At 54.2% G+C, this 25832-nt stretch overlaps 1 protein-coding gene across 1 annotated transcript; it reads left to right on the top strand.

The window, feature by feature from the left end:
- Window positions 1-12177: 12177 nt before the first annotated feature.
- On the top strand, window positions 12178-14587 carry LY6L (lymphocyte antigen 6 family member L). Its single transcript, XM_047728834.1, has 3 exons — window positions 12178-12250; window positions 12330-12455; window positions 14283-14587. Exons 1-3 carry the CDS (start codon window positions 12178-12180, stop codon window positions 14585-14587), a joined length of 504 nt encoding a protein of 167 aa, XP_047584790.1.
- Window positions 14588-25832: the final 11245 nt, after the last annotated feature.

Here is a 25832-nt window from a genome sequence, read left to right as displayed (position 1 = left end):
CCGCATCCATCGCTCTGCATGCATTCTGGGTGGGAGAATGCGTTGGCAGCTTTGCAAATACCTACCTGGTGGTAAGATCATCACTGGTTTCCCTTGCCCAGAGCCAAGTCTGTGTGGGTCGCACCCGTCCCTTGGTGCCTGGAGTTGCCACATGGCCATGGGAAGGACAGGGCACTGCATCAGCCCACCTGGGAGGGATTCTGACCTCTGGTTCCCTGGTCACTCAGCCCTTGCTCCCGTCACAACTCTCCAGCATATTTTAAACACAGCAGTGGCGATCCGTCTGGCTTTCTCTCCCCGGTCCGGTGAAGTACTTGACCGCATGGTCCACGTCATCCTCCCGCATCCCTCCTCGTGGGAGCCCTCTGACGGCTGCGGAATCACATGCTCACTCTGCATCCCAGTCCATTGGACTGTTTCCCAAGTTTGCTGTTTTTATTACTTATTCTCCAGGATTCCCAGGTACACTATCATATCATCTACAAACAGAGCAGGTTTTACTTCTTTCCATTCTTTTTTTTTTTTTTGAAAGACCTATTTATTTATTTGAGAGGCAGAGAGAGAGTACGGTTTTGGGGGCGGGGGGGACGAAACAGAGGCAGAAGGAGAGAGAGAATCTCAAGCAGGCTCCACGTCCAGCAAGGAGCCAGACATGGGCTGGATCTCATGATCCCAGGATCATGACCTGCGCCGAAATCAAGAGCCCCAGCCTGAACCACAGGAGTCCCCCAGGTGCCCCTTCTTCCTGTTCTAATGCCTGTCCTGCTCTCTGCGCACTCCTGCTGAGTACTTCCCGTTCAAATGTGCATCGTGATGGGGACACTTCTGCTGTCCTTCTTATAATGTAAGATGATGACTTCAGGAGATTGGATTTTTCTTGAATATTTTTAATCAAGAAAGGTTATTTGACTTATCAGAGGTATTTGCCAAGTCTGTAGATTTGCCCCTATGATATTTATTTTCATATCTATTAATACGAGGAACTATGTTGACAAGTTCCCTAGTATTTAACCGTCACTGAATTCCTGGGATATACCAGGCTTTGTCATACTGTATGACTGTCTCAATGCGCTGTTGGATGCTGTTTGTTTATATATTTTTAAGATTTTTGCTCTGGTATATCTAAGAGATGTTAGTCGGTGATTTTCTTTCTTTTTCCAATTTTTTGTGTTGCCACGTCTTCTTCTTTTCAATGAAACCGAAATTTGGGCTTTAAAACCTTCTTCTACAGCACGGGCACTTGGAGGAGCCCTTGATTACCCAAGGAAATACTCGCTTCGATCTTTACTTTCTGCAGTTTTTCTTGTCATCATTTCTGCTTCGGCGGCTGACAAGTCCGGCATCAAGCCGCGTTTTCCTTACAGGTGTTTGGGGACCCAGGCCCTAGGGACTGTTTCTGGGTCCTCGACGCCGCTATGCCCACTGAGCTGCGGTTCCTCTGGGGCCCAGGCCGCGTCCGGAACCGCGGGGCCCCAGGCTGCCCGACCCCCACCCCCGGCTGCGCTCCGCCACCCCCATCCCCCATCCCCCCAACCTGTGCCGCTCCCCTGCCCCGCCCCCGCTCGCCCCTGCGCGGCCGCCTCCCTCCCCTCCCCTCCCCTCCCCGCAGGCGGGTCTCCGAGCGGCTCGTCGCCTCCTGCTCTTCCTCCCCCGTCCGTCGTCCCTCCCGTCGCCCGCTCTAGCCCTCGGTCGGGACGTCGCTCCGCGCGGGGCCGCCGCCGCTGGTGTCCCCGCACGTTCCCGCGCGGGCTCGGCGGGCGGTCTGCGAGGGGCCGCCCTCTGCCGGCGGCGCGGGGAAGTGCGGGCTGTCGCCGCGGTCGCGCCTCGCTCGGTGGCCGGTCCGCGGTCGCTCGTGGGAGGGGCCCCGCCCCCCGTCCCGGGGCGTCCGGTACTTTCCCCTCTTACTTCTCTCTTCCCATTTGCCACCAGCCCGCAGGGGTCCGCGCCCCGGGAAGGGCCGCATGTGACGGCCCCGCGCTCCGGTCGCCTGTGGCTGGTCCCCCCGCCACCAGCTCTAAGTCCAGACCCTCCCCTTCTGGGGCCGGCTTTCGTCTGGTTCGCCACCTCGGACTCTGCCTTCCTTCCCGCTTCCTCCCCGCTGCCCCCAGGTGCCCAGGTCCTCCGGGCCCTGCCAGACCGTGTCTGTCCCCCGCAGGGACATCCCGGCATCTCCATCTCCCCGGTGCTGAGGTCACGGCAGAGGTGGGGTCTGTTGCCTTTCCGTTGACCCGAGTTCCCGCTCTTGCTAGAAAGTAGCTAGAAGTGCCCTGGGAAACCCAGAATTCAAGGGGTGGGGTAATGTAAGAGTCTAAATTTCTTGGTGGCACGGAGAAGACACTGGGTTCTGTATTCTGATTCTACAGCCTGTGACCTTTTTAAGTTCCTGCGTTAATTCCAATAGTTGCTGGGCACCTCATCCTGCACTTTCCGAATTCAAACCACGGGGCATTGGAATGGTGGGGGCTGATTTCCCACCTTAAATAGAAGTGGTGACAGCTCCAGAAGCAGGGGTGATGCAGTTATAGGAGCCCCTTGTCACATTAGAGGCCCCTCACACGCCTGGCTCGCTGAGAGCACTCATACATTCTGTTGAATTTAATCAAATGATTTTCTGCACATATGGGAATATAGTATGGTTTCCCTTTTGGGGGAGGCCTTGGTGATTTTCTGACATTAGAGTACATTTTCATTAATTTTTATGGGAGATGGCCCTGGAGTTTTCATTTCTTCTAATACCTTGTGCATTTTTTTCAAAATCTAGTTAATGCAGCGTCTGAAAATTAATTAGGGAGTGTTCATTTCTTCCTTTCCTCTGAAAGAGGTTCTGGAAGATTGATGCATCTTTTCTTTGGATGTTTGGAAGAATTAACCAGTGAGAGCCTCTAAATCGGGTTTTTCTTTTTATCTTAATAAATTTTCTTTTTATTTTTTATTTATTTAAGTTAATTTTAAATGAGTCTTTTGAAGTATACTTTGTAAGAATGAAATACACAAACTTTACGGGCACGATCTCATGAGCTTTGTCAAGTCCATGCAATCCTGTAACCACCACCACAGTCAACGCACAGAACCTGTCCTCACGCCCAAAGAGGTCCCTGGAGATGGGGTTTTGGAATAAGGTGAGGCTCGGTGGGGGGGGGTCCGGAGCCCACAGAGTAAGACCCGTGGGAACGCAGGCATCGGGTCTGTGCCGCCTTCCGCTTCCATCCCTCTGGGATAAAGGGCCAGAGCAGCACCTGCGGGGTCATGCGCTAAGACCAGGTTTCACTTTCTAAGAAACTGCCAACCATTTCTCCAAACAGCTGCTCTGGCCAGTGTGGGTGTCCAGCTCCCTCTGTAGACGCTGGTGCTGAGCGCTGCCTGTGTGTGACCCTGGTCCTTCTGTCCCACGCACACGGGTACCGCAGCATCTCCTTGTGGTTTCCGTGTACATTTTCCTAAGGGCTGAAGACACCCAACTTCTTGTCCTGAGCTCTTTGCCCTTGAACTTCTTCTCTGGTGAAGTGTGGATTCAGACCTTCTGCCCATTTATTGTATTTATTCTTAATATTTAATCGTATGCACTATTTTATTTTTTTTTCAAAGATTTTATTTATTCATTTGACACAGACAGGGATCACAAGTAGGCAGAGAGGCAGGCAGAGGGAGAGGAGGAAGCAGGCTCCCAGCCGAGCAGAGAGCCCGATGTGGGGCTCGATCCCAGGACCCTGAGACCAAGACCTGAGCTGAAGGCAGAGGCCCAACCCACTGAGCCACCCAAGTGCCCCATATGCACTATTTTAATATACACAAATATTTACTTCTGGCTTTGGATTTCAATTTTATTTCCTTGAAGTGTCTTTTGAAAAGCAGAAGTTTTTAATTCTGATGAAGTGTAACTTGTGTTTTTCGTGTTATAGATCATGCTGTTTGTGTTCTAAGAAACCCTTATCTCACCAAAGTCATACAAATGATCCCCTGGGCTTGTTTCTAGAAGCATAAGCTCTTGTGTTTACATGTTAGACCTGCCCCACAGAAAAATGACACCCAGGGCATGAGGAACCATGTGTATGGTTAGAGATATGGTTTACTTTTGTCATATGAAAGTCTAATTATTCCAGCACCACTAACTGGAAAGACAATCCTTTCCCTATTGAATCACCTTGATGACTTTATAAAAATCAGCTGACTGTACACATGTGGGTTTATTTCTGTTCCACTGATGCATGTGTCCGTCCTGATGCCCAAAACAAACCTGTCCTTTTTCTCTTTCTTGTTTTATTTAAAATATTTTTAAAATTTTCTTTCTTTATTTTTTAAGTTTTTAAATTCAGTTAATTAATGTATAATGCGTTATTGGTTTCAGAGGTAGAGGTCAGTGATTCATCTATTTTTAAAATTTATTTTTTAAAATTTAAATTCAATTAATTAACCTATAATCTATTATTGGAAAACTGTCTTAATTACTGGAGTCTTACATTCAGGCTTAAAACCAGGTAATGTCGTATCTCCAGATTTGTTCTTCCTTTTCAAAAGTGTTTTTGGCTGCTTTAGCTACTTTGCATTTTCATGTAAGTTTTTTATTCAGACGGAGGTTGCGTGGATACTGGTCTGGGGAGGTCTGGAACCTCAGGAATACCGAGTCTTCCAATCTGTGAACAAAATATCTTCTCTAGGGGCGCCGGGGTGGGGGGGGGGGCTCAGTCAGTGAAGCGTCTGCCTTCAGCTCAGGTCATGGTCATGGTCATGACCACATGGGGCTCTCTGCTCAGCAGGGAGTCTGCGTCTCTCTGCCTCCCCCCCTGCTTGTACATGCTCTCTCACTGACAAAGTCTTAAAAAAATAAGCTTTTAAAAAATAGTCTTCTTTAATTTCTTTTACCATATTTTGTCGAATTTATTGCTAAGTGCATCGTGTTTTGATGATATCCCGAATGACATTGATTTTTAAAATATTTTGCCATTTATTTTTTAAAGAGAGAGAGAGAGGCCAGCAAGTGCGCCGCAGGGCTGGGGGGTGCGGAAGCAGAGGGAGCTGGAGAGAGAGAATCTTAAGCAGGCTCCACGCTCGGCCCAGAGCCTGACGCAGGGCTCGATCCCACCACCCTGAGATCATGACCTAGGCTGAAATCAAGAGCCGGTAACTCAACCAACTGAGCCACCCAGGCGCCCCTTTTGTAATTTAATTTTAAAAATTTTTATTGAGATAATTGTAGATTCACTTGAGTCTTAAGAAAGAACGCAGTGGTCTGTGTACACTTTACCCAGTGTCTGCTAACGGTTATCTTTGCAAAACCGGATAAAATATCACAAGCAAGATGCCGACGTTGACACCACCCACCCACCTCTCGCCCCACGGTCTCCCTTGTGTGTGGCTGTTTAGACCTATGACCTTCAGCGGCCAGGTCCCTGCGCCCCGAGGTCAAGGTAGTGCACTTCCCTAACCCACCTCCCTGCCTCTCACTCCTCCCTCCCTAGCCTCTGCCTTCAGGAATCAGCTCTCCGTCTGTCACATCTAACTTGACCTTGACAGAAGTGGAGTTGTGCCCGGTGGGTCTCGCTGGTGTCAGCGTCTCTCAAACCTCCGCCTGCGGAGTCATCCTAGTCCTGCCTCTCCGTAGTTGGTTCAAGCTTTCAGTTGCCAAGCGGGGCTGCCGGGCCGGCCCGGTTTAACTGTGCACCCGAGGCGGGACCTCTGGGCTGCTGCTGCTGCGGCTCTCGCTCACAGGCAAGCTGCTGTAGGTGCAGCTTCCCGGCACAACGCCCAGCCCAACCGTGCACTTGCCGGCTCCTGGGGTGACTTCCTCTCTGGTTTTACTAGATGCTTCCAAACTGGTTCCCGAGTGGCTGTCCCATTCCCATTCCCTCTAGCAAGGTGCGAGTGGGGCAAGGGGATCCCCAGACATTTCAGGCAGCCGGGGGTGCAGGACATGCCCAGAGCCCTGAAGCATCCCCGTGGCCGAGCTGTCGGCTCAGCGGAGCTGATCAAAGCCAGAGCGCAGTGGACCGAACGGTGCCACCTTCCCTCCTTCTGGACACTGTGAGCAAAAGCCTAAAAGGGGGACAAGGCGCCAACCGCCCTGCCCTGTAGTCCTCTGGGGGACAGTCTCTCTGATGAAGCTTCGGGGGGGTTTTGAGGACCCGGGGATCAGAGAGAGGGGGAGTGCTGGGGTGGGAAAGCATGGGGTCATGGTGAGGCACCTTCACATTCCCCCTCGCCCTCCTGCGAGGAAGCCAGAGGGCACCCAGGCTGGGTGTGTGAATGAATGAACGTAAGCATGGACTCACGGGGCTGCAGTGCACACAGGCTGAGCCCCACGAGGCCCTCGCTCGGAGCCCCTGTAACCTCCTGTGGTCAGGCTCAACACACACGTAGGGTTTGAACCAGGAGCCCAATCGCTCAGCTGCCAGCCTTGCTCTCCAAGGACCTGAGTGCAAATCCCAGTCTGTCCCATCAAGGACCCAAGTGGATGGACTTGAGGGGCTGGGATCGTAACCAGCACGGAGGCTGAGGCGGCAGTGGGCCAAGGCCACAAGGACCCAAGGACCCGCAGGGTTAGATGTGACTGTGAGTCCCAGCAGTCTCCCAGCCAGGAGGACGCGCCTCAGAGCACAGGCGGTGTCGGACTTTCGTCTGGAGGTTTTACCTGGTGGCAGCCCCAGCCCATCACAGCTGCAGGCGGCACCCTGGGCAGCACCAGAAGCTCACGGGGAGCCTCGCTGGGCCGGGGCAGCGCCTCAGTGGTTGGACACATGTAAGAAACACAATCCCAGGGGCGCCTGGGGGCGGGGGCTCAGCCGTTAAGCCTCTGCCTTGGGCTCGGGTCATGATCCCAGGGTCCTAGGATTATGACCCGCATCCGGCTCCCTGTTTGACAGGAATCCTGCTTCTCCCTCTCCCACTCCCCCTGCTTGTGTTCCTACTCTCGCTGTCTCTCCTCTGTCAGATAAATAAATAAAATCTTTAAAAAGAAAGAAAGAAAGGACCACAACCCTAGGTGGCACCAAGGTCCCCCTGGGGACAGTCTGTGATGTCAGGACCTCCATGAGGATAACAGGGCCCCCCATGCAGCCTCTGTCCTGGGGTCTCCCATCAAGCTCGGTGGGTTCCGTGCAGCCCTGGGTCTCTGAGGTACTTTGGGGTGGTCAGCTGTAAACAGTTGTTTGTCGTGACATCAGGTCCCCCCTACAGGGCTGGGCGGCATCTGGAGGGTTTCTGTGCACAATGGCCAGGAGCTGAGGCTCCCTGTGCCACGCCAGCTGTGCCCCAAGGATCACACACCCCACTTACCGTCACTTAATGAAGGACCCAGAAGATTCTATCTTCGTTTTTGCTTTATTTTGTTTTGTTTAGGGGGCGGAGAAAGCTTTCTGGAGAACTGAGATGGCGAACCTCCCCCTTGGCCCACACCTCCCCAGTCCCAGAGTCTCTGTGTTGGCTTCTGTCATCTGTGTGTCCCGTTGGGTAATCAAAACTTTACACTAAAAAAAAAAAATTCCCCATTTTCACCTAGAACGTTAGACCGGCAGGGTTGGAAACGAGGGGCACAGAAGCGTTATTACGGGAAGATTTCGAGCTGCTTAGCACAAGGTCCTGACTTGGTTCACTAGTTTAAAATGGGTCTCCCAGGGGCGCCTGGGTGGCTCAGTGGGTTAAGCCTCTGCCTTCGGCTCAGGTCATGATCTCAGGGTCCTGGGATCGAGCCCCGCATCGGGCTCTCTGCTCAGTGGGGAGCCTGCTTCCCCCTTTCTCTCTGCCTGCCCCTCTGCCTACTTGTGATCTCTCTCTGTCAAATAAATGAATAAAATCCTTAAAAAATAAAAATAAAATGGGTCTCCCAAAGGGCCTGGTGGCTGGCTTGGTGGCTGGTCCATTGGTCTTCAGACAGCATGAAGCCCTGAAGGGCCCTGCGTGCCCATGGCAGCATTAGGTGCTGGAATGCAGCGCGCAAGGCTGCGCACAGGCCCGATAGGAAGCCCCTGTCGGGGACCTGGTGCCCTGACCCCAGACTGCTGTTTCGGACCTGCCGTCCCGCTGGGGTTCTTGTCCCCTCCTGCCAGTTGCCTCAGCCTGCCCCCTCCTTGCCCACTAGCACGCGCAGTCACCGCTGTGGCATGGGGGAGACACGGCCCGGGCGAGGCCCCGTCTGCCCTCGGACCGGGCGCTCGCCCAGCTCGGCTGGGCCCCACGGCGGGGACTGGAGCCTGAGCAGGAGCTAAGCGCAGTCACAGAGGCAGCGAGCGCACCAGGCTGAACCCGGAGAGAGCATCAAGGCAGCCGGGAGCCTCTGGACCCTCTGGACAGGGAAGAAGCCGCGTGGGAGGCACCTGGAGGCGCGCTGCCCCTCAGCTCAGATCCCTCCCTGGGCAGCGTCTGGCCTTGGCAGGGTCTGGCGGGCCCACCCTGGGGGGACGCAGTCCAGGCAAAGGCCCAGCCTCGGACCGTGTCGGAATTTCCGTGGGCTGTCCTCTGCGGGGGAGGGAGGGGACAGGCTGGGCTCCTGCGTGCTCTGGGGCAGAGGGCACTTTCTCCATGTTCAGTCGACAACAAGGGCTGCAGAGGGGCCCCTCCAGTGGGCACATGGGGTCACAAATGGGTCACAAGAGGGTCACAAAACGCTTATCGGGAGACCCGATTTTTATCCAAATGCCCGTCCCCACAGGGCTTTGTTGCGCGCACCAGTCTGGAGCTGCCCAGTGGCCCACTCACAGCCCATGAGTCTGGCAGCCTTGTGGCCCCTAAAGGTAGCCCCACCTGCAGAATCCTTGCGGGAGGGGAGCTTGGGGCAAAGCCTGGCAGGTGTGCAAGACGACATGCCAACACCAGAGACACATTCTGTAGGGCAGAGCCGTCCCCTGTGCCTGGGGCCAGAAGGGCCCTGAAGCAGAGTTCTCTCTCCCTCCCACTGAACCTGAACCTCAGGGACAGGATCTCCTGTCCCTCCTGGTGACCTAGGGATGTGGGCCTCCCTCCAGCTCTTGATTTCTGAAAGCCAAGACATCCGGGCCACGGGACCCTCTCCCGCCCCTCCCCCCACAGGGCTCCCTGCCTCCCTGTGGGGAAGCAAGGTGACCAGTAACTGGGGTCCCACGAAGGGTCCCACTGACCGCAAGCTGGCCGTCTGGCTCTTCCCTGACCCCTTGGAGCCTTCTCCCCATCGTGTCCCCCAGCCACCGTGGCTTCCCAGGTACTCCTTCCTGGAGGCCAGGAGGACAGCTGGACATCCAGCAATCCTGTCCACTGTGCCCTCGGCTGTCTCTCACCCAGCAACCAAGAAGCGGTGGCCATGCTTGACACGGCCACTCCATCCCTGCTCGTGGGGGCTGACAACTGTGTGACCCATGCACGTCCCTCTCTGTTGTGGTCAGGACACCAGGCATTCAGCCCCGCTCTGGGGAACTCGCCTCAGTCCTCCCTGGGGAGACCAGCCCGCCCCCCCACTCCCCTGCCCAGGCTCCTTTCTCACACCTGCCTGCCACACCCCTTTCTTCCCATCTTTGTGGCTTTGTGGATCTCACAGTCCCAAATTCACCATCGACTCAATCACAGCATGAATGGACAAATGGATAAAAATATAGTATAATGAATGGACACCCGCCCACCCGGCAGTCTTCTTCCATCGCCTGTAGACCTCCCTCCAAGCCAGAGAGCCTCAGTGGCCAGAGAGGTCAGGACCTGAGACTCCCTGGGGCCAGGTAGAGTCCCCAGGACTTGCCTCCCACAAGGTGGGGAGGAGGACAGTGCTGGTCGGTCCACGGAGTGGACTGGAGGGGGAGGACCCCAGCCGGCTGCAGTCTCACTCAGGACCATCATATTCTTTGCCTGTAGCTGTTACAGAAAAGCTGGGCCATGGTGGGGAGGGGGAGAGGGGGAGGAGGGGCTGTGTGGTGCCTGGGGCGGGCTCCGAGGCCCACGGGGGGGGGGGGGGGGGGGCGGGGGAGCAGCAGTCACTGTGGGGGCTGGGCTGGCCCTTCCCCAGCACCTACCACCTCGGGGTCGCCCGTCTGGTCTTTCCACCCCCTCGTGTCCTGCTGGACTCTGGCGGGCAGAGAGCTGGGCTTGCGCTGTCCTGGCAGACCCTGACCCAGGACCCATACCCTGCCCAGCTCCACACGGCTCTCAGGATGCCCTTCAGGGAATAAGGCCACAAGGAAAAGAGGAAGAAAACACCTGGGAAAGACTTGACTGACAGGCCAGGGTGTGAAAAGGTGTGACAACCTGGCCACCCGCACGGGCCCCTGGGCAAGGGGGGGCTGCGCCATTGGGGGAGCCTGGGGAGACGGGATGGGAGGGGGCTCAGAGGAGAGGGCAGCCTCCCTCCAGGCTGCACCCTGAGCACCACGGTGTCAGGTGACAGATGCTCTGCTTGGCCAAATTCTAGTCAGGCTCCGGAACCTTCCCCAGACCCATCTGTGCCCTCCGGTGACATCCAGTTTTAGCGAGAAGCCCCCACCCTCCACCCCTGCCGCCCTCCACATCCATCAGTTTCCTCATCTCCCCCCAGGTGAGGTCTGGCCACCTGGCCTGCCTTCAGCAAAAGTCCTGGGAGGTGGGTTCAGCCTGACCGCCCCCGCCCCCAAAGGCTCCTTTCGGTCACGGTCACTGTCCATCGCTGACCCAAGGCTGCTCCTTGCCTGTAAATCCTGTGGCCCCCGCTGCATTCAGAGGGGAGGCCATCTGCTTCTCCCCCAACCCCCCACCCCCCTCCATACACCCCTCCCCGCCCCGTGACCCCTGAGCTCTGGTCCTCCTGACGGGTTCAGACCCCACCCCTGTGCATGGGGCTTCACAGGCTTTCACAAGTGTCAGTGAGGGTGCCCGGGGGGCTCAGCGGGTTAAAGCCTCTGCCTTTGGCTAGGATCATGGTCTCAGGGTCCTGGGAGCGAGTCCCGCATCAGGCTCTCTGCTCGGTGGGGAGCCTGCTTCGCCCCCTCTCTCTCTGCCTGCCTCTCTGCCTACTTGTGATCTCTCTCTCTCTGTCAAATAAATAAATAAAATCTTAAAAAAACAAACAGTCAGTGAATTTTGTTTCTTAAGCTGGCTCGGGTAAGAACAGGTCCTGGAGAGCCCAGGCCGTGGAGAGCACAGTTCGGGTCAAAGGCTCTGGAAAATAAGGACAGCCAGCCAGGACAAAGGGTTCTGGGTAGATGAGCTGGGGGGCAAGGTCTGGGGCTGTGCGGCCGATGGGGAGGGTCACCCTCCACACTGGGTCCACCTCTTCCCCGAGAGGGGCATTTTGATGAGAGTCAGCCGGGAGGACACCTGCCCAGCACCGCCCGGAGCACACATGTGTGACACTGGGGAAGAGCCTGTCCTCCTGCTCGGGCTCTCGCAGGCTCCAGAAACTCTGCAGGGCCCCAGGGCTTTCCAGGGTTCTGGGGGTGGGGCAGTCCCCAGCCCTGGGGTGGGGGGGCGTGGCAGAGCCCAGAGGTCCCTAAACACAGCAGCCCCGCAGGCCTTGGTGGCCTCTGGCTAGAGGCTGCTCCTCCCCTCGCTGCCTCCAGACCAGTGCTCACAGCACTCTGCAAAGAATGAGAAGATCGAAGATTTGGAGCCGGAGAACTGATCACCCTCCCCCTCCCCACTCCCCTCCACTCCTGGGCTCTGGCTCTGGGCCTGGCTCTCAGCATTTCCCCTGGAGGACGGTGTCCGAGTCTGCTGTCCAGCACCCCCCGCCCCACTCCCCCGTCCCTCCCCACCCCAGCCTCCACCTCTCTCCTCCACTTCTGACCCCTGAGGGCCCTGGAGGCAGGGACCCAGCCTGTGCACAGTTCTGCGGTGAGAAGGGGCCCTGAGTAGGAGGCAAGGAGATGCTGGGGGCCCAGCCCAGGCATGGACCCTGGGGAGATGCAGCCCGCCCTCCTTCTGCTCAGTGTTGGAGGTGGCTGGTGGCTAAGACTGCCGTCCTCAGGGACCCCAGGAAAACTTCCCCCGGGCAGGAGCTGCCTAAGAGGGCCTGGCAGGTCCCCATGGGCCCTCCCCAGGTGACCCTCCTCCAAAGGCCAGCGACCTGCAGCGGTGGAGGTAGAGGGTAGGAAGGGTGTGCTGGGCTAGTGGTGTCTGGGGAGAACCAGGATCTGCAGGCTGGTAGAGAGGTGGGGCGCAGGGGAGGGGAGAGAGCTTGCCCCGGGGGCATGGGTGGGGGGCTCCGGGAACACCTCCTGCTCTGCCCCACCCTCAGGCTGAGGCTCTGGCTCCATGGGGGGGCTGCTTCCAGTCCTGTGGGCTTTGCTGGTGTCTGCGGGTCTTGCTGGCAACAAGGAAGAGCCAGGTAGGGGCGGCCCAGGGGCGCGGGGGGCGCAGGCTATGTGGGCAGCCCTCTCCACCGTGGCCCCCTGGCTGCCCCACAGGTGTGAACCTGAGCTGTTACCAGTGTTTCAAAGTGACCCGCCAGGCGCAGTGCAGGCCCACCACGTGCCACCCCACCGACCAGGTCTGCCTGTCCAATGCCGTGGTGTTCCTCAGCAGTAAGTCCAGTAAGTCCGGCGGCCCAGAAGGGCCCGGGGCTGCGTCCTGACTCCCACGGGTCGCTCCCCTAACACGGGGCTCCCGGTGGGGGGGGGCGCGCGCATTGCTAGCGGTTCTCCTCTTTCGGACGCGCTAGTCCCTGAACGCTGCTGCCCTGGGAGCCACCGGCGGGCCTGAGGCTTGGGGGTGACTGAACGCATGGGGAGAGCCGGGCGCCTGGACCGCTGAGCGGGCAGCGGAGGGCCAGGCAGGCGAGGCGCTGGCCCGGCACACCTGGCTGCCCAGTGCTGCCCGCCACGCCTCACCGCCGCCTGGCCGCTGTGGGACGCAGGTAGTAAGATTTGACTGGATGAGCCAGCCTTAGAGGAGATTCTGAAGTGGAACGGGAACTCGTCCCCCAGAGAAATGTCACAGAGCCCACCGCGGGGAGCACTCTCCTGTGAAGCCGTGGAAGTGTCCAGCGAGAACTGGATGTGGAGGGACCCGTCTGTCCTCCTGAGAAAGGGCAATCAGGGCCGCGGAGGGTGGCCAGAGGGTTCGGGGCCCCTGCACACCTGCCCACGCCCACACAGCCGCCCCCTCCCCGGCGTCGAGGCCTCCGGGCCTGGCTGGGACACCACCCACCCAGTCCATTCCACGATGAACCTCAGCAGGTGTCCCGCCTCCTGGTCTTCCAGTCACGACGCAAGAAAGTCCCTGCTGCCCCGTCGGGCTTCCCCGTGATGAGCCGGTCCAGTGTCCGCGCGCCTGTGCCGCACAGGCCCGTTTGGCGGACTCGCCTGGACCCTGGGAACTGCTGGGGACCCCTGGGGACCGCTGGGCTGGGCCACCCACTCAGGCTAGGGCTGCTCCACCTTTCATCTCAGGAGGGAGTTTAACCCTGAGGGCCGCCCGGCCCCTCCACTCTCCTCCTGCCACCCAGAGGTGGCACCAAGGGCTCTGCCCAAGGCTGCACCCCTTCCAGGCCTGGCTTTTCAGTACTTCGGGAGCTGAGGCCGAGGACATCGGTGCTTAGACTGAGTGTTGTGGGAACCTCCCCCCGGGGTTGGCTTTTCCCTTAGCAGTTTCCCTGCCCTGGGATCTGCCCAGGGACTCTGCGCCAGGTTTTGTGGCCTGAGGATGCAGAGGGAGGGCACATATTGGTGGCCCTCTCTCAGGGGGCCTTCTGGCCTGCGCCCTGACCTCTGCCCCCAGATCTCCAACCTGAGCACTGGAGGCTCACAGGGGAGGAGGAGGAGGCCGGCGTCTTGACTGCCTTCAGGTTCCCCAAACCCAGCAGCACCCTCGGCCCAGGAGCTTCCATCACACAGTGTAACACGATCCCCAGAGCCCGCAACTCGGTGTCATTCAACAGGACACAATGGGATAGCCTGTGGGAGAGGGTCTCCTACAACTTGGTTGTTTTGAGTGTTTTCCTTTCTTGCGATGCTCCCTTCCGAGGTTTCGCCACATCTTTAAGCAAGCAGTGGGAGGACGAGGCTGATCCCGGGACTGAGCAAGCAGAGGGGACAGCCACGTCCAGTCCCTCGTCCACTCTGCTCTACCCCACATCCCTAAGACTCACAGGCTTCTGGGCAGGCCAGGGTGGTCTGGGCTGTGTGTGTGGCTCCAGGGAAAAGCCCTCACCAGGGCCAGCAGTCCTGAGCCCTGATTTTGTTGGGACCTCGAAGGTGACTGTGGGCAACCAGGTCCCCACTGCCCTTGCAGGGCCCAGGGTTCTCTGACTCTCAGGTTAAGTTCTGGCTTTTGCCGCTCATGTGGAAAGCACCCCCTCCCCCGGCTTCGGGCCTCTTCCTGCCGCCTGGCAGCCACCTGCCCCCTCCTCTCTTTTGCAGAATCAAAGGTGACCCTTTCTGTCAGCAAGCGCTGTGCTCCCAGGTGTGCCAACACCAACACGAACTATGAGTGGACAGTGGGACCCAGGATACTGGGCAGGATCATAAGGCGGTGTTGTTCTGGAAATCTTTGCAACAGGGCACCCGCCATACAAGAGGGTCGCTGGGCCCTTCTAAGGGGGGTCCTGCTTGGAGCTGGCCTCCTCTGTGTCCTGCTGTGGGCACCTTCCTCTTGGCCGGGCAGCCCCGCCGTATCCCTCCCACCCCTCACCTCAGCCCAGCCCCCATCCTTTTCAAGACACTGAGTGTCTTGAAAGGTGGTGGGAAGGACGCCACTGCCTCCGCCCCAGGCCTGGCCACTTCTCCTGTCTCTGGCAGGCGCCCTTTGTTCAGACAGTCTGGAGAAGGTAGCCCAGCTTTCCGGTATGGGGTAATGGCTCCCGGGATTCACCCTGAACACACTGCTCAGGGCCCCGTCGGGGGCAGGAAGAGCCTAGGCGAGCCCGAGGGCGGCTGCCGCTGGACTCTGGCTCCGATCTGGCCGGCCCCCCTCTGCCGTAGAGGCCCAGGCAGAGTGCGGCTGTGGGTGCCCACCTGTGCATAGAGACCACGACCACTGCTCACAGAGACAATAAACTCATTGCCTGACCGTTCCGTGTTCCTGCTCCTTCAGCCGTTTCTGCCCGCCAGGCCTAGACCACATCCCTCCAGCCCACGTCCACACAGACTTGTGTGGTCGCCCATCATGCATGACAGCAGCGGCCAGGTCTGGACAGAACCATCCAGCGGGGCCAGCCAAGCGTGGGGATGGCCCCTGGGTTCTGGGCCTAGCAGTGTGTAAGCAGGAGACCAGAAGGCCAGTAAGCCACTGCGTGGATGTTGGGGAGACCCTGGAGGGTGGGGGTCTGGGGCGTGTGGGTGGTGCCCATGTAAGGTACTGGGATGCAGGGAGCTGGGAAGGGACGGCTGGACAGAGAGGCTGTGCTTGGTGGGCAGCTGGGTTGGAGAGGGTGAGGGCTGATGGAAGGGCTACAGGTGCCCGGAACAGCCCCCTGCCTGGCCAGGCGGAGGGTCGCCCAAGTGAGGAGCAGGTTGGGACAGGTAGAACCGGTGACAAGCTCAGGACTGTCCAGGCTGAGCTGGGGACACCTGCCTCCCCCCCAGGGATGTTCTGGAGGATGGGGCTGAGAGCAGAACCCTTGTGTGGGGGACAAGGAAGGAGGGGAGAGTCTGGGGTGGGGGTGGCAGCAGGTCCCCCAACGCGCAGGGGAGTGCTGCTCCCCACTCCCAACTCCTCGGGCTTGCCTGTCCCCCAGTCGGCACACCGCCACCCTCCATGCACCCCCGACTCCTCCCCACACCCCATCTTCACACCTCTCCCTGCCCTCAGTGCTCACTCCTCCCCATCAGGGTCTGCACCATCCAGGCTCTAGGTCCTTACACCAGTCTCTAGCCACTCGTCATTTCCCCCATGACTCAGGTGCACCTGCCTCTTGGTGCCCTGGGCCTTGGCTCACCTCTGGAGGCCACTGGAGTGGAGCTGAGACCTCAGAAGAGAGGCCCCAGGGTTCCCAGCCTGGAGCAGGATGTTCTCTGTGCTTGTGAATTTTCATGCTGGATTTAAATCTCACCTCACAGCCCAGGCTGTCCAGGCAGGCCTGTTGCCATCTGTTGTCTGAATCTCCCCGCTCAGGGACCCTGGCCTGTTGGGGCATCAGGAGTCTCGGGCTCCCTGAGCTTTGGGCCAGCCAGAAAGCCGGTGCAGAGTGGAAGCGACGGCTGGTGCAAAGGGCTGGGAGTCTCCCCTCAGAGTTGCGTTTCCCTGGGAAGTACGTGTGTGTGAGATCTGGGTCGGGGGCTGCCGTGCCCTCTGTCCCCATGGACCCCCGCTCCAGCCACTCTCTGCGTCCCTCTTCATGAAGATGAGTGTCTTTGGAACTGGGGGCTCTAGTCTCTCCGGACAGGAGACCAAGGATTACAAGCCCTCGGGGCAGCCTCTCAGCTAAAAATCAGAACCTTTGCTGAATAAAAGGGCACATGAGTCACTAAAGAATGAGTGGGGGAAATGACCAAGAGTGGTGGCAAATGTTTAGCGAGGCTAGAAGCTGGGGCTCGGGGCCCACAGCCGGGGCACCGGAGCCACAGAGAGGGCGACCTGTCCGCCTGCAGAGCCCCCGCGTCCTGCCCAGCCGCTCTACTTCCAAGTCCCCAAATGCCCGAGGAGTGCCCCCCACCCCGCCCACAAGCAACATGGGACGACGGTAGGCTAAGATGAAGCCCGTGCAGCCTGTAGTCATGGCTCTGCTCACTCATTAGTTCCAAGGAGCTCTGCTGTTGACTTTGGGGACTGGGGTCTCTTTCGCACTCACTGCTAGAAAATTCAGATTCTGACGCGAGGCCCACCCAGCTTCGCGGTGATGCCCAAATTTGCCTGCCTCCATCTCCATTCCGGGTCAGGCCCTGCCTCCCCTCTCTCCCACCCCACCTCCTTCTGATTCTCCTATTTCACACATCTTAACTCTGACTGTGAAATGCATTTGGTGACTCAGTGTCCATAATTTCTCTCTTTCCTGATATTGGTCCTTCGTGCTGTGTGCAAGGCACTACCTGTGGGGGAGGAAGGGTCCCTGCCCAGCAGCAGGTCCTCACCGCACTGATGGAGCTTGGCTCTCTCTGCCCAGATGTCCTGCATGAGGCAGGTGCTCTCAGGAGGTGCTCACAGGGCATCACGAGGGGAGGGCACAGGATGTGGATCTCGAATGGGAAAGCTGGCAGTGAGAGTGTCCCGGGGTTGCTTCCACTCCCCTTAGCCTTGAAAGTAGACCCAAACGCCCTTATCCTATGCCTGCCATGTCTGCAGTCTGTACTGTGAATTAGGTCCCATGCAAGGGAATGACACGTCCACTGTCTTCTGCAGAGTCCGATCCCTGGCCGCCCCACCCTAGCCCTGGGTGAGCACCAGCCACGTGGCCGCTGGCCCCGCTGAACCTGGAACACTGCACCCAGTGTCCTCGCTTCGTCCTTGGTGTCCAGATTTTATCATTTAACAATAAATTATCTCATGGGCCATGTTCTCTGACCATAACCCCGTAAATGGAATGGAAATACAAAGAAGATAAACCTGAAAGTACCATAAATTATGGCACTTTATGGTATAAATGAGGGAAGGAAATCCATTTTCCTTTATCACTGATTGATTGAAGGAGAAATAGTTGCAGGGTTCTTTTTTTTTTTTAAGATTTTTTTTTTTAATTTATTATTTATGGGACGCCTGGGTGGCTCAGTTGGTTAGGCCGCTGCCTTCCGCTCAGGTCAAGATCCCAGCGTCCTGGGATCAAGTCCCACATCCGGCTCCTTGCTCAGCGGAAGCCTGCTTCTCCCTCTGCCTCTGCCTGCCACTCTGTCTGCCTGTGCTCACTCTGACAAATAAATAAATAAAATCTTTAAAAAAAAATAAATTTATTATTTATTTGACAGAGAGAGACACAGTGAGAGAGGGAACACAGGCAGAGGGAGTGGGAGAGGGAGAAGCAGACTCCCGCCAAGCAGGGAGCCTGACGCGGGGCTCGATCCCAGGACACTGGGATCACCACCCGAGCCGAAGGCAGACGCTCAATGACTGAGCCACCCAGGTGCCCCAAGTTGCAGGATTCTTTAATGCCTTGAACTGAATGGGAATAAAGATCAGTGCAAACTTACATTTTAACAAGAAAGTGGCACTTCAAGGAGGCCTTACAGGATAGGAGGCGGGGCTGAGATCTAGCGCCTGGAAACCAAACCAGAACAGAGAAGATCCACAAAGCCAGCAGACCGGCAAGCCGTGGCGGGCAGGACGGAACTGAGGAAGGGGTGGGGACGCGCTCACACCGGCTCCTGGGGCTCTGGGGGCCTCGGGAGGGGCAGCTGCTCCGAATCCGGAGCGCGGCGTATGAACTCGTCAGAACGCCCTCAACTGTCCGCTGCGAAAGGGAGCTTTGGGGCCTGCATGTAAATCGCATTTCGGCAAAGTTAACCGAACTGTCACAAGAGATTTGCCGCTTTCCTGTATGGAATAAGGTTGAAAACTGAGAGGAAATGGAATATTTCCTGGTAAAGTCCAGTTTACTAAATTTAACCCAAGGAGTAAAATTTCCAAGTTTCTTCTACAAAGCGAACAGAACACGGACAGCCGGTGGCACCGAGGGTGAGGGGGAGAAGGAAATCCCAGCCCTTCTCACATCCAGGTGGCACAAGGTGTTTGCAGACCAGCTCCACAGCGTGTCCCACAATGACGTGTGCGTGTCGACCTGAGGCCAGACTCTGGCCGCGATCCTGGGACCGAGGAAGAAGGGCAAGGAGCCTGCATCACTGCTTCCTTGCCCCGGATGGGAGGCGGGAGCAACTGAGTCCAAGCGAGAGAAAGTGACTGGGGGCGTGAGAATTAAGGAAAATGCAATCTCCGTGCAGCCAACGTCGTAGTGTATTTCAGAGACCCTAAAAGACCAAAGCTAAAACTGGCAAAACCAATAAAAATTGTTGATTAAGGCAGTAGAATATGAAATTGAAATGAATTCACTGCCTGCTGAAACATTAACATGAAGACCAATAACCTTTTGTATACAAGGGAGAGCCACCCAGAGGGCCTAACGGGAGAGAAAACCTCCTGACTGGGGAAAGAACGCTTATACTGAGAATTAATTCGGACCCCAAATGTGCAAAATCTACAGGAGGAAAATTCAGTTCGCTTCTGAGAGACACAGCAGTAACCCGAGCAGCTGTAAAGACACTCCTTGCTCTTGGAAAGGACAACTCAAACTAGCATAAAACGTCAGTTCTCTCTAACTTACAGATTCTTAAATTTAATGTGACTTCCATAAAAGTAATAACCAGTTTTCTTCTTGACCTAGTTAAGTCAAAATTTATGTAAACAAAAACATTGTCGAGATCAGTTAGAAATAGTCTGGGGAAAAGGAAAAAACAGAGTTGCAGGGGGAATTCGTGCCACCAGCAGCTAAAACATACTTAAAAAATAATAAATAAAGATTCCAAACAGTGTGCTATTGTCACATGAATGGATAATCAAGTGAAAAAGATCATAAAGACCAAAAATAGACCCAAAACATATGGAAAAGTGTGTGATAAAGGAGGACTCTCAAATGACTGGACCAAAGACGAACTTGAAAAATTATTGGTACATGAAAAAATGTGTGGCCATTTGGAAAAAGTGAAAGCCGCACTGACATACCTGCTTCCGGACGTCACACATAAGGACAAACGGACCAGCAAACAACCAAAACTCTGCAAATACCAAAAGAAATGATACCTAAGAATCTTCATAACCTGGGGTGGAGAAAGGGTTCTGAAGTACCGGTCAGGATCCAGACGCAAGGAATAAAAAGACAGATGAATGCGACTGTATATGAAAACACGAAGGGGGTGCCTGGGTGGCTCAGTCAGTTAGGCAACGACCCTTGATTCCGGCTCAGGTCGCGATTTCAGGGGGGTGGGATCGAGCCCCACGTGGGGTTCCATGAGGAGTCGGCTTGGGATTCTCTCTCTCCCTCTGCCCCTCCCCCACTAAGAAGATATAAAGATCTTCCATGGGACACACACACACACACACACACACACACACCAAGGGCTATGAAGAACTCTTTGAAAATTGAGGACGCGGGGGAAGCCAAAAACCTGAGAGCAAATATGAGCAAAATATTTTTTTAAATGTGACAAAGATGATATAAACTACCACTTAAACATAAGAAATTAGGTTTTCCTGCCGGAGAGAAGCTCGAATTAGTGCCAGGGAGGTGGTGCGGCACCTGCTGGGGACAGTCGTGCTCAGAACGCCAAGGGCGGCCCCCTCAAGGCTGTTCTGCTTCCGGGGAGGGGGACCGGCAGCCCTCACCCCCTCCCACTGAACGCAGCTCGGAGCCCAAATGAAGCACCTGCAGGGGGCTGGGCGAGGGCTCTGAGCAGAAAACAGCGGCAGAAAGATGGGAAAGAGACAAACACGTGAAGAGCCACCAAACTGGTGGTAAGTTTCCCCTTTTCATTTCCTGGAATGTTCCCTGGACTGGACTCAAGACAGTCCCCGCCTGGATGTGGCACCAGAGCACGAGCAGAGGAGCTCCGGAGAGTCCCCCAGACCTCCCTCGATATGTGGGGAGAGCAGCAAGCACAGAGCCACCACGAGACCCTGCACGTAGCTCACGTTCGGGGAAGGAAACGTGCCTCCCTGACCAGCGGAGCTGTGATGCCCAGACAGCGGGTAAACCCATTGACCTTTTCTCTCCATATCACCCCACTAACGACCCAGACATGGATGCAGGGGTGGGAAGTACACAGCACTGTGGCATAATGGAGCTCCAGCTTTCTAACGAGATGACTGTAAAGCGGAACCCCAGGTAACTTGAAAGTGCCAAGAGACCGCGGGGAGGGAGAAGCTTGGGAACGAAATTCCATGAAGGTGCTTAGGAAAACCCAGGCTCACTTCTGAGCTGTGTCTGCAGGTCTGGATCCAAACACCAGAGGTCACGGAAAAGAAACTATGGGACTGACCTCCACCAGTGTATCAGACTGGCCGCTGGGTGTCCAAACACCGCAAAATCTTTGGAAACTGAAGTAATGCAGAAGCCAGAATCCATAGAACGTTGATCTGCACTTGTGGCATAAACCCAACTAGGTCAATTGCCTGTAAAAACGAAAACATCAACATTTTCCAGAACATGGAAATAAGACTCAGCAGCTCATAATGTAACATTCAAAATTTCTCTTTTTAAAAAAGATTTTATTTATTTATTTGAGAGAGAGAGCATGAGCCAGAGGAGGGGCAGAGGGAGAAGAAGACTCCCTGCCAAGTGGGGAGCCCCATATGAGCTCAGTGCCGTGACCCTTTGGCTCACGACCTGAGCCAAAGTCAGATGCTTAACTGACTGAGCCACCCAGGCGCCCCTCAAAATTACTCTTTACACAGAAGATCAGGACAATCTCAACTAGGAATTATCACACAAAGTCTTTAAAGCAGCTATTGCAAAAATGCAATAGAACCAATGCCCAAGAACTAAGGGCAAACACTCTTGAGATGAAGGGGAAGATAAGTCACAGCAAGGAAGGAAAACATGTGAAGAATATCAAAATGAGAATTGTGGGACTGAAAAATACAATGATCAAAATAAAATACTCACCAGCTGGGCTCAGTAGCAGGTCAGAGATGAGAAAAGAAAGCCTCAAGCAACTTGAGGACAAGTCATAGCAATTACCCAGGGTGAATAACACAAGGAAAAGGCACTGAAAAAATGAACAGAGCCTCAAGGACAAACCAAAGAGTCTAACACCTATGTAAATGACATGTGGAAGAAGAGGACCAAAAAATGGGGTACAGGAAAAATGAAGAAATAATGACTGATAATTTTCTGATTTGGGAAAAAGACATAAACTATAGATTTGAGAAGCCCAATGAATCCCAAACAGGAAAACTCCCAAGAAATACACATGCAGACATATCATATTCTATCTATTTAAATACACTGACGTCACAAGTCAGGGTTCTCACTGTGGGGGAAACTGGATGAAAAGCACAGAAAGGGGAAGGAAGGATAGGATATGCCGGGAAGAGGTGTGTGTGTGAACAGACGGCCTCTGAAACACCCACCAGCAGTAAGCATGCACTGGCCCAGATGCTGGTGTTCAAATACTATAAAGTGACCTTTCCTTCTCAAAAGAATATGAATTTTAAAAGAAAAAGGATAGGGCAAGAGAAAGAAAGCTAATCCCAGGTATGGAGAGGAAAGAGAGAGTAAAGTGCAGTCAGATCCCAATCAGTGTAGAAGAAATGATGGAAACGTAATGACCACCGGCCAAAACCCGCAGTCATAATTGTTTCAAGCAAGAATCATCAACAGATACTAAGCATGTGGACAAAGAATGGTGCGAAATAGTGTCTCCCAAGATGCACAGTCAATGCTCTGGGACAAGTGAGACTTTGCAGTGGAAACACCTTGCGCGCGCCACCTTAGCCAAGTGATCAAAGTGAGCCCCACAGGGCCCGGGACAAGTCAGCTTCATGGGCCTCCTGGTGCACCAAGAAGAGCACGCCCATGTTCCCATAGTTCCCATTTTGTCAAAATGCTCCAGCTGAATTTAGCCATGAGTAAACAACGAGGCCAAATGAAACACAGCGACTCTACAATTACTCTTCCAAAAGTGTGAAAGTCCTGAAAGAAATCAATGCTGGGACCTGTCCCAGGAGATGAAGCCAGCAAGTGACATGTTTGGTCTCAGCTTGGAAGGTGGACCGGAGAAGGCCCAGAGGGCCCAGCTGGTGAGAGCAGAACAAGACCTATAGATCGGATGACAACGTGTCAGGGCTAATGTCATGGGTGTGGTAACTGTACTATAGTCATATACAACAGTGACATTTGGGAAGTCTGTGTAAAGCATTCTCTAGAATAATGCTTGTACTTGGTTGCAACTTTTGTATAGATCTGAAGTTATTTCCAAATGCAAGGTTTAAACTATGATCCTCTCTGAGGCGTTTAGGTGACTCAGTCCGTTAAGCATCTGCTGTCAGCTCAGGTGAGGATCCCAGGGTCTCGGACTGAGCCCCATGTCAGGAGAATCTGCTTCTGCCCCTCCCCTCTCCCCATCCCCACCCCCTGCTGCTGCACACTCTCTCCCTCTCTTCCTTTCTCTCTCTTTTTCACTCTCCCTCTCAAATAAATAAATAAAATCTTTGAAAAAATTAACTATGAGCCTCTCGCAAGAACATTAGTCTCTCTTCTTCCCTCACGTAAGTACGGAAGGAGAAACATTCCATTCCAAATACCCACACCTCACTGCATCCCAAACATTTTGAGAAGGGCGTGTTTCTCATTCATCTGTTCTATGTAAACAAATATTAAAGATGCTGTCTTTCTAACAACTGTGTAAGGGCCTTTATGCATTTGCTATCATTTAAAAATGTTTAAACTTTATTTAAATTCAACTAATTAACATAAGAATATTATTCATTTCAGAAGTAGAGTTTAGTGATTCATCAGTTGCATGTACCACTGAGCACTCATCACATCCCATGCCCTCCTTCATGCCCATCACCAAGTTACTCCCACTCACCTCCACTCCAGCCCCCCCACCTACCTCCCCTCCAGCAACCCTCAGTTTGTTTCCTAGAGTTAAGAATCTCTGATGGTTTGTCTCCTTCTTTCAGTTCATCTTATTTTATTTATTCCTCCCTTCTCCTATGATCCCCAGTTTTGTTTCTTAAATTCCATGTGAGTGAAGTCATATGATACTTGTCTTTCTCTGACTACTTCACTTAGCATAATACCTTCTAGTTCCATCCGCATCATTGCAAATGGCAAGATTTCTTTCTTTTTTGACAACTGAGTAATATTCCATTGTATATAGAGACCACATCTTTATCCATTTATCTGTTGATGGACATCTGGGCTCTTTCCATAGTTGGGCTCTTGTGGACATTGCTGCTATAAACATAGGGGTACAGGTGCCTCTTCGGATCACCACGTTTGTATCTTTGAGGTAAATACCCAGTAGAACAGTTGCTGGGTCGGAGGATAGCTGTATTTTTAACTTGGTCAAGATTAGTTGACCTCTATACTGTTTTCCAGAGGGATACACTAGCTTGCATTCCCACCAACAGTGTAAGAAGGTTCCTCTTTCTCCACATCCTTGCCAACATCTGTCATTGCCTGACTTGTAAATTTTGACCATTCTGGCTGGTGTGAGGTGGAATCTCATTGTGGTTTTAACGTGTATTGCTCTGATGCCAAGTGATGCTGAGCATTTTTTCAGGTGTGTATGTATATCTTTGGAGAAATGTCTTCTGCCCATTTCTTTTTTTTGGGGGGGGGTACCAAATTACTTTATTTGAAGGAATGGTACAAATGAAAGAAGTTAAGTAGATGTTTTGGTACAACTTATAGAAAAGGGAAAGGTAACCCCAACATGCATGCATGGCCTCAGGGACCAGGTGGCTCTGGGAAGACAGCCTAAGGCTTAGCTCTCATTATCACTGTTTCCCAAGGTGTGCTTGTCAAAGAGATACTCTGCCATGCCAGATTCGGGGGGCCCCATCTTGCGCAGGTTGGTTACGTGGTCACCCAATTCTTTGATGGATTTCACCTGCTCATTCAGGTAATGAGTCTCAATGAAGTCACACAAATGGGGGTCATTTTTATCAGTGGCCAGTTTGTGCAGTTCCAGTAGTGACTGATTCACACTCTTTTCCAAGTGTAATGCACACTCCATTGCATTCAGCCCATTCTCCCAATCATCACGGTCTGGTTTCTTGATATCCTGAAGGAAGATTCGGCCACCTCGTTGGTTCTGCAGCTTCATCAATTTCTCAGCATGTTCCCTCTCCTCGTGAGATTGGTGGAGAAAGTATTTGGCGAAGTTCTTCAAAGCCACATCATCGCGGTCAAAGTAGTAAGACATGGACAGGTAGACGTAAGAGGCGTAGAGCTCCAGGTTGATCTGGCGGTTGATGGCGGCCTCCGAGTCCCGGCGGTGGTTCTGGCGCACCTGCGGAGGGGACGCGGTCGTCCTGGCGGCGGCTGAGGAGAGGCGGCGGCGGGCAGCGGCTGCGCGGCGCTGGAGCGGCGGCGGGGGGCCTTGGAGCGGTCGGAGGACGCTGTGAGGAGATGGCGGAGGGCTGGCTCTGAGCGGCCGGCCGGGGCGAGGGGACGAGCGCCGGTTCCGTCCAAGCACTGTTGAAGCAGGAACCCGCGGCGACTCTCGGCGGAGATGTCTTCTTCTGCCCATTTCTTAACTGAGTTATTTGGTTTTTTGGGTGTTGAGTTTGATAAGTTCTTTATAGATTTGGGATACTAGCCCTTTATCTGATATGTCACTTGAAAATATCTTCCCCATTCTGTAAGTCATTATTTGGTTTTGTCAACTGTTCCCTTTGCTGTGCAAAAGCTTTTTTTCTTGATGAAGCCTGAATAATTCATTTTTGCTTTTGTTTTCCTTGCCTTTGGAGACATGTCTAGCAAGAAGTTGCTATGGCTGAGGTCAGAGAGGTTACTGCCTGTTTTCTCCTCTAGGATTTTGATGGATTTTGATGGATTTAGGTTTTTCATCCACTTTGAGTCTATTTTTGTGTATGGTGTAAGAAAATGGTCCAGTTTCATTCTTCTGCATGTGGTTGTCCAATTTTCCCCAACACCATTTGTTGAAGACACTGTCTTTTTTCCACTGAACATTCTTTCTTGTTTTGTCTAAGATTAGTTGACTATAGAGATGAGGGTCCATTTCTGGGTTGCTATTCTGTTCCGTTGATCTATGTGTCTGTTTTTATGCCAGTACCATTCTGTAACAGCTTTGTAATAGAGCTTGACATTCAGAATTATGATGCCACCAACTTTGGTTTTCTTTTTCAACATTCCTCTGGCTATTCAGGGTCTTTTCTGGTTCCATACAAATTTTAGGATTATTTGTTCCAGCTCTGTGAAAAAAGCTGATGGTATTTTGATGGGGATTGCTTTGAATGTGATTGTTCCAGGTAGCAGAGATATTTTCACAATATTTGTTCTTCTAATCCATGAGCCT

Source organism: Lutra lutra, chromosome 4 (assembly GCF_902655055.1).
Source record: "Lutra lutra chromosome 4, mLutLut1.2, whole genome shotgun sequence".
NCBI lineage: Eukaryota > Metazoa > Chordata > Mammalia > Carnivora > Mustelidae > Lutra > Lutra lutra.
Note: the sequence above shows the minus strand (reverse complement) of the source record. Positions and strands in the feature narration are given on the sequence as shown.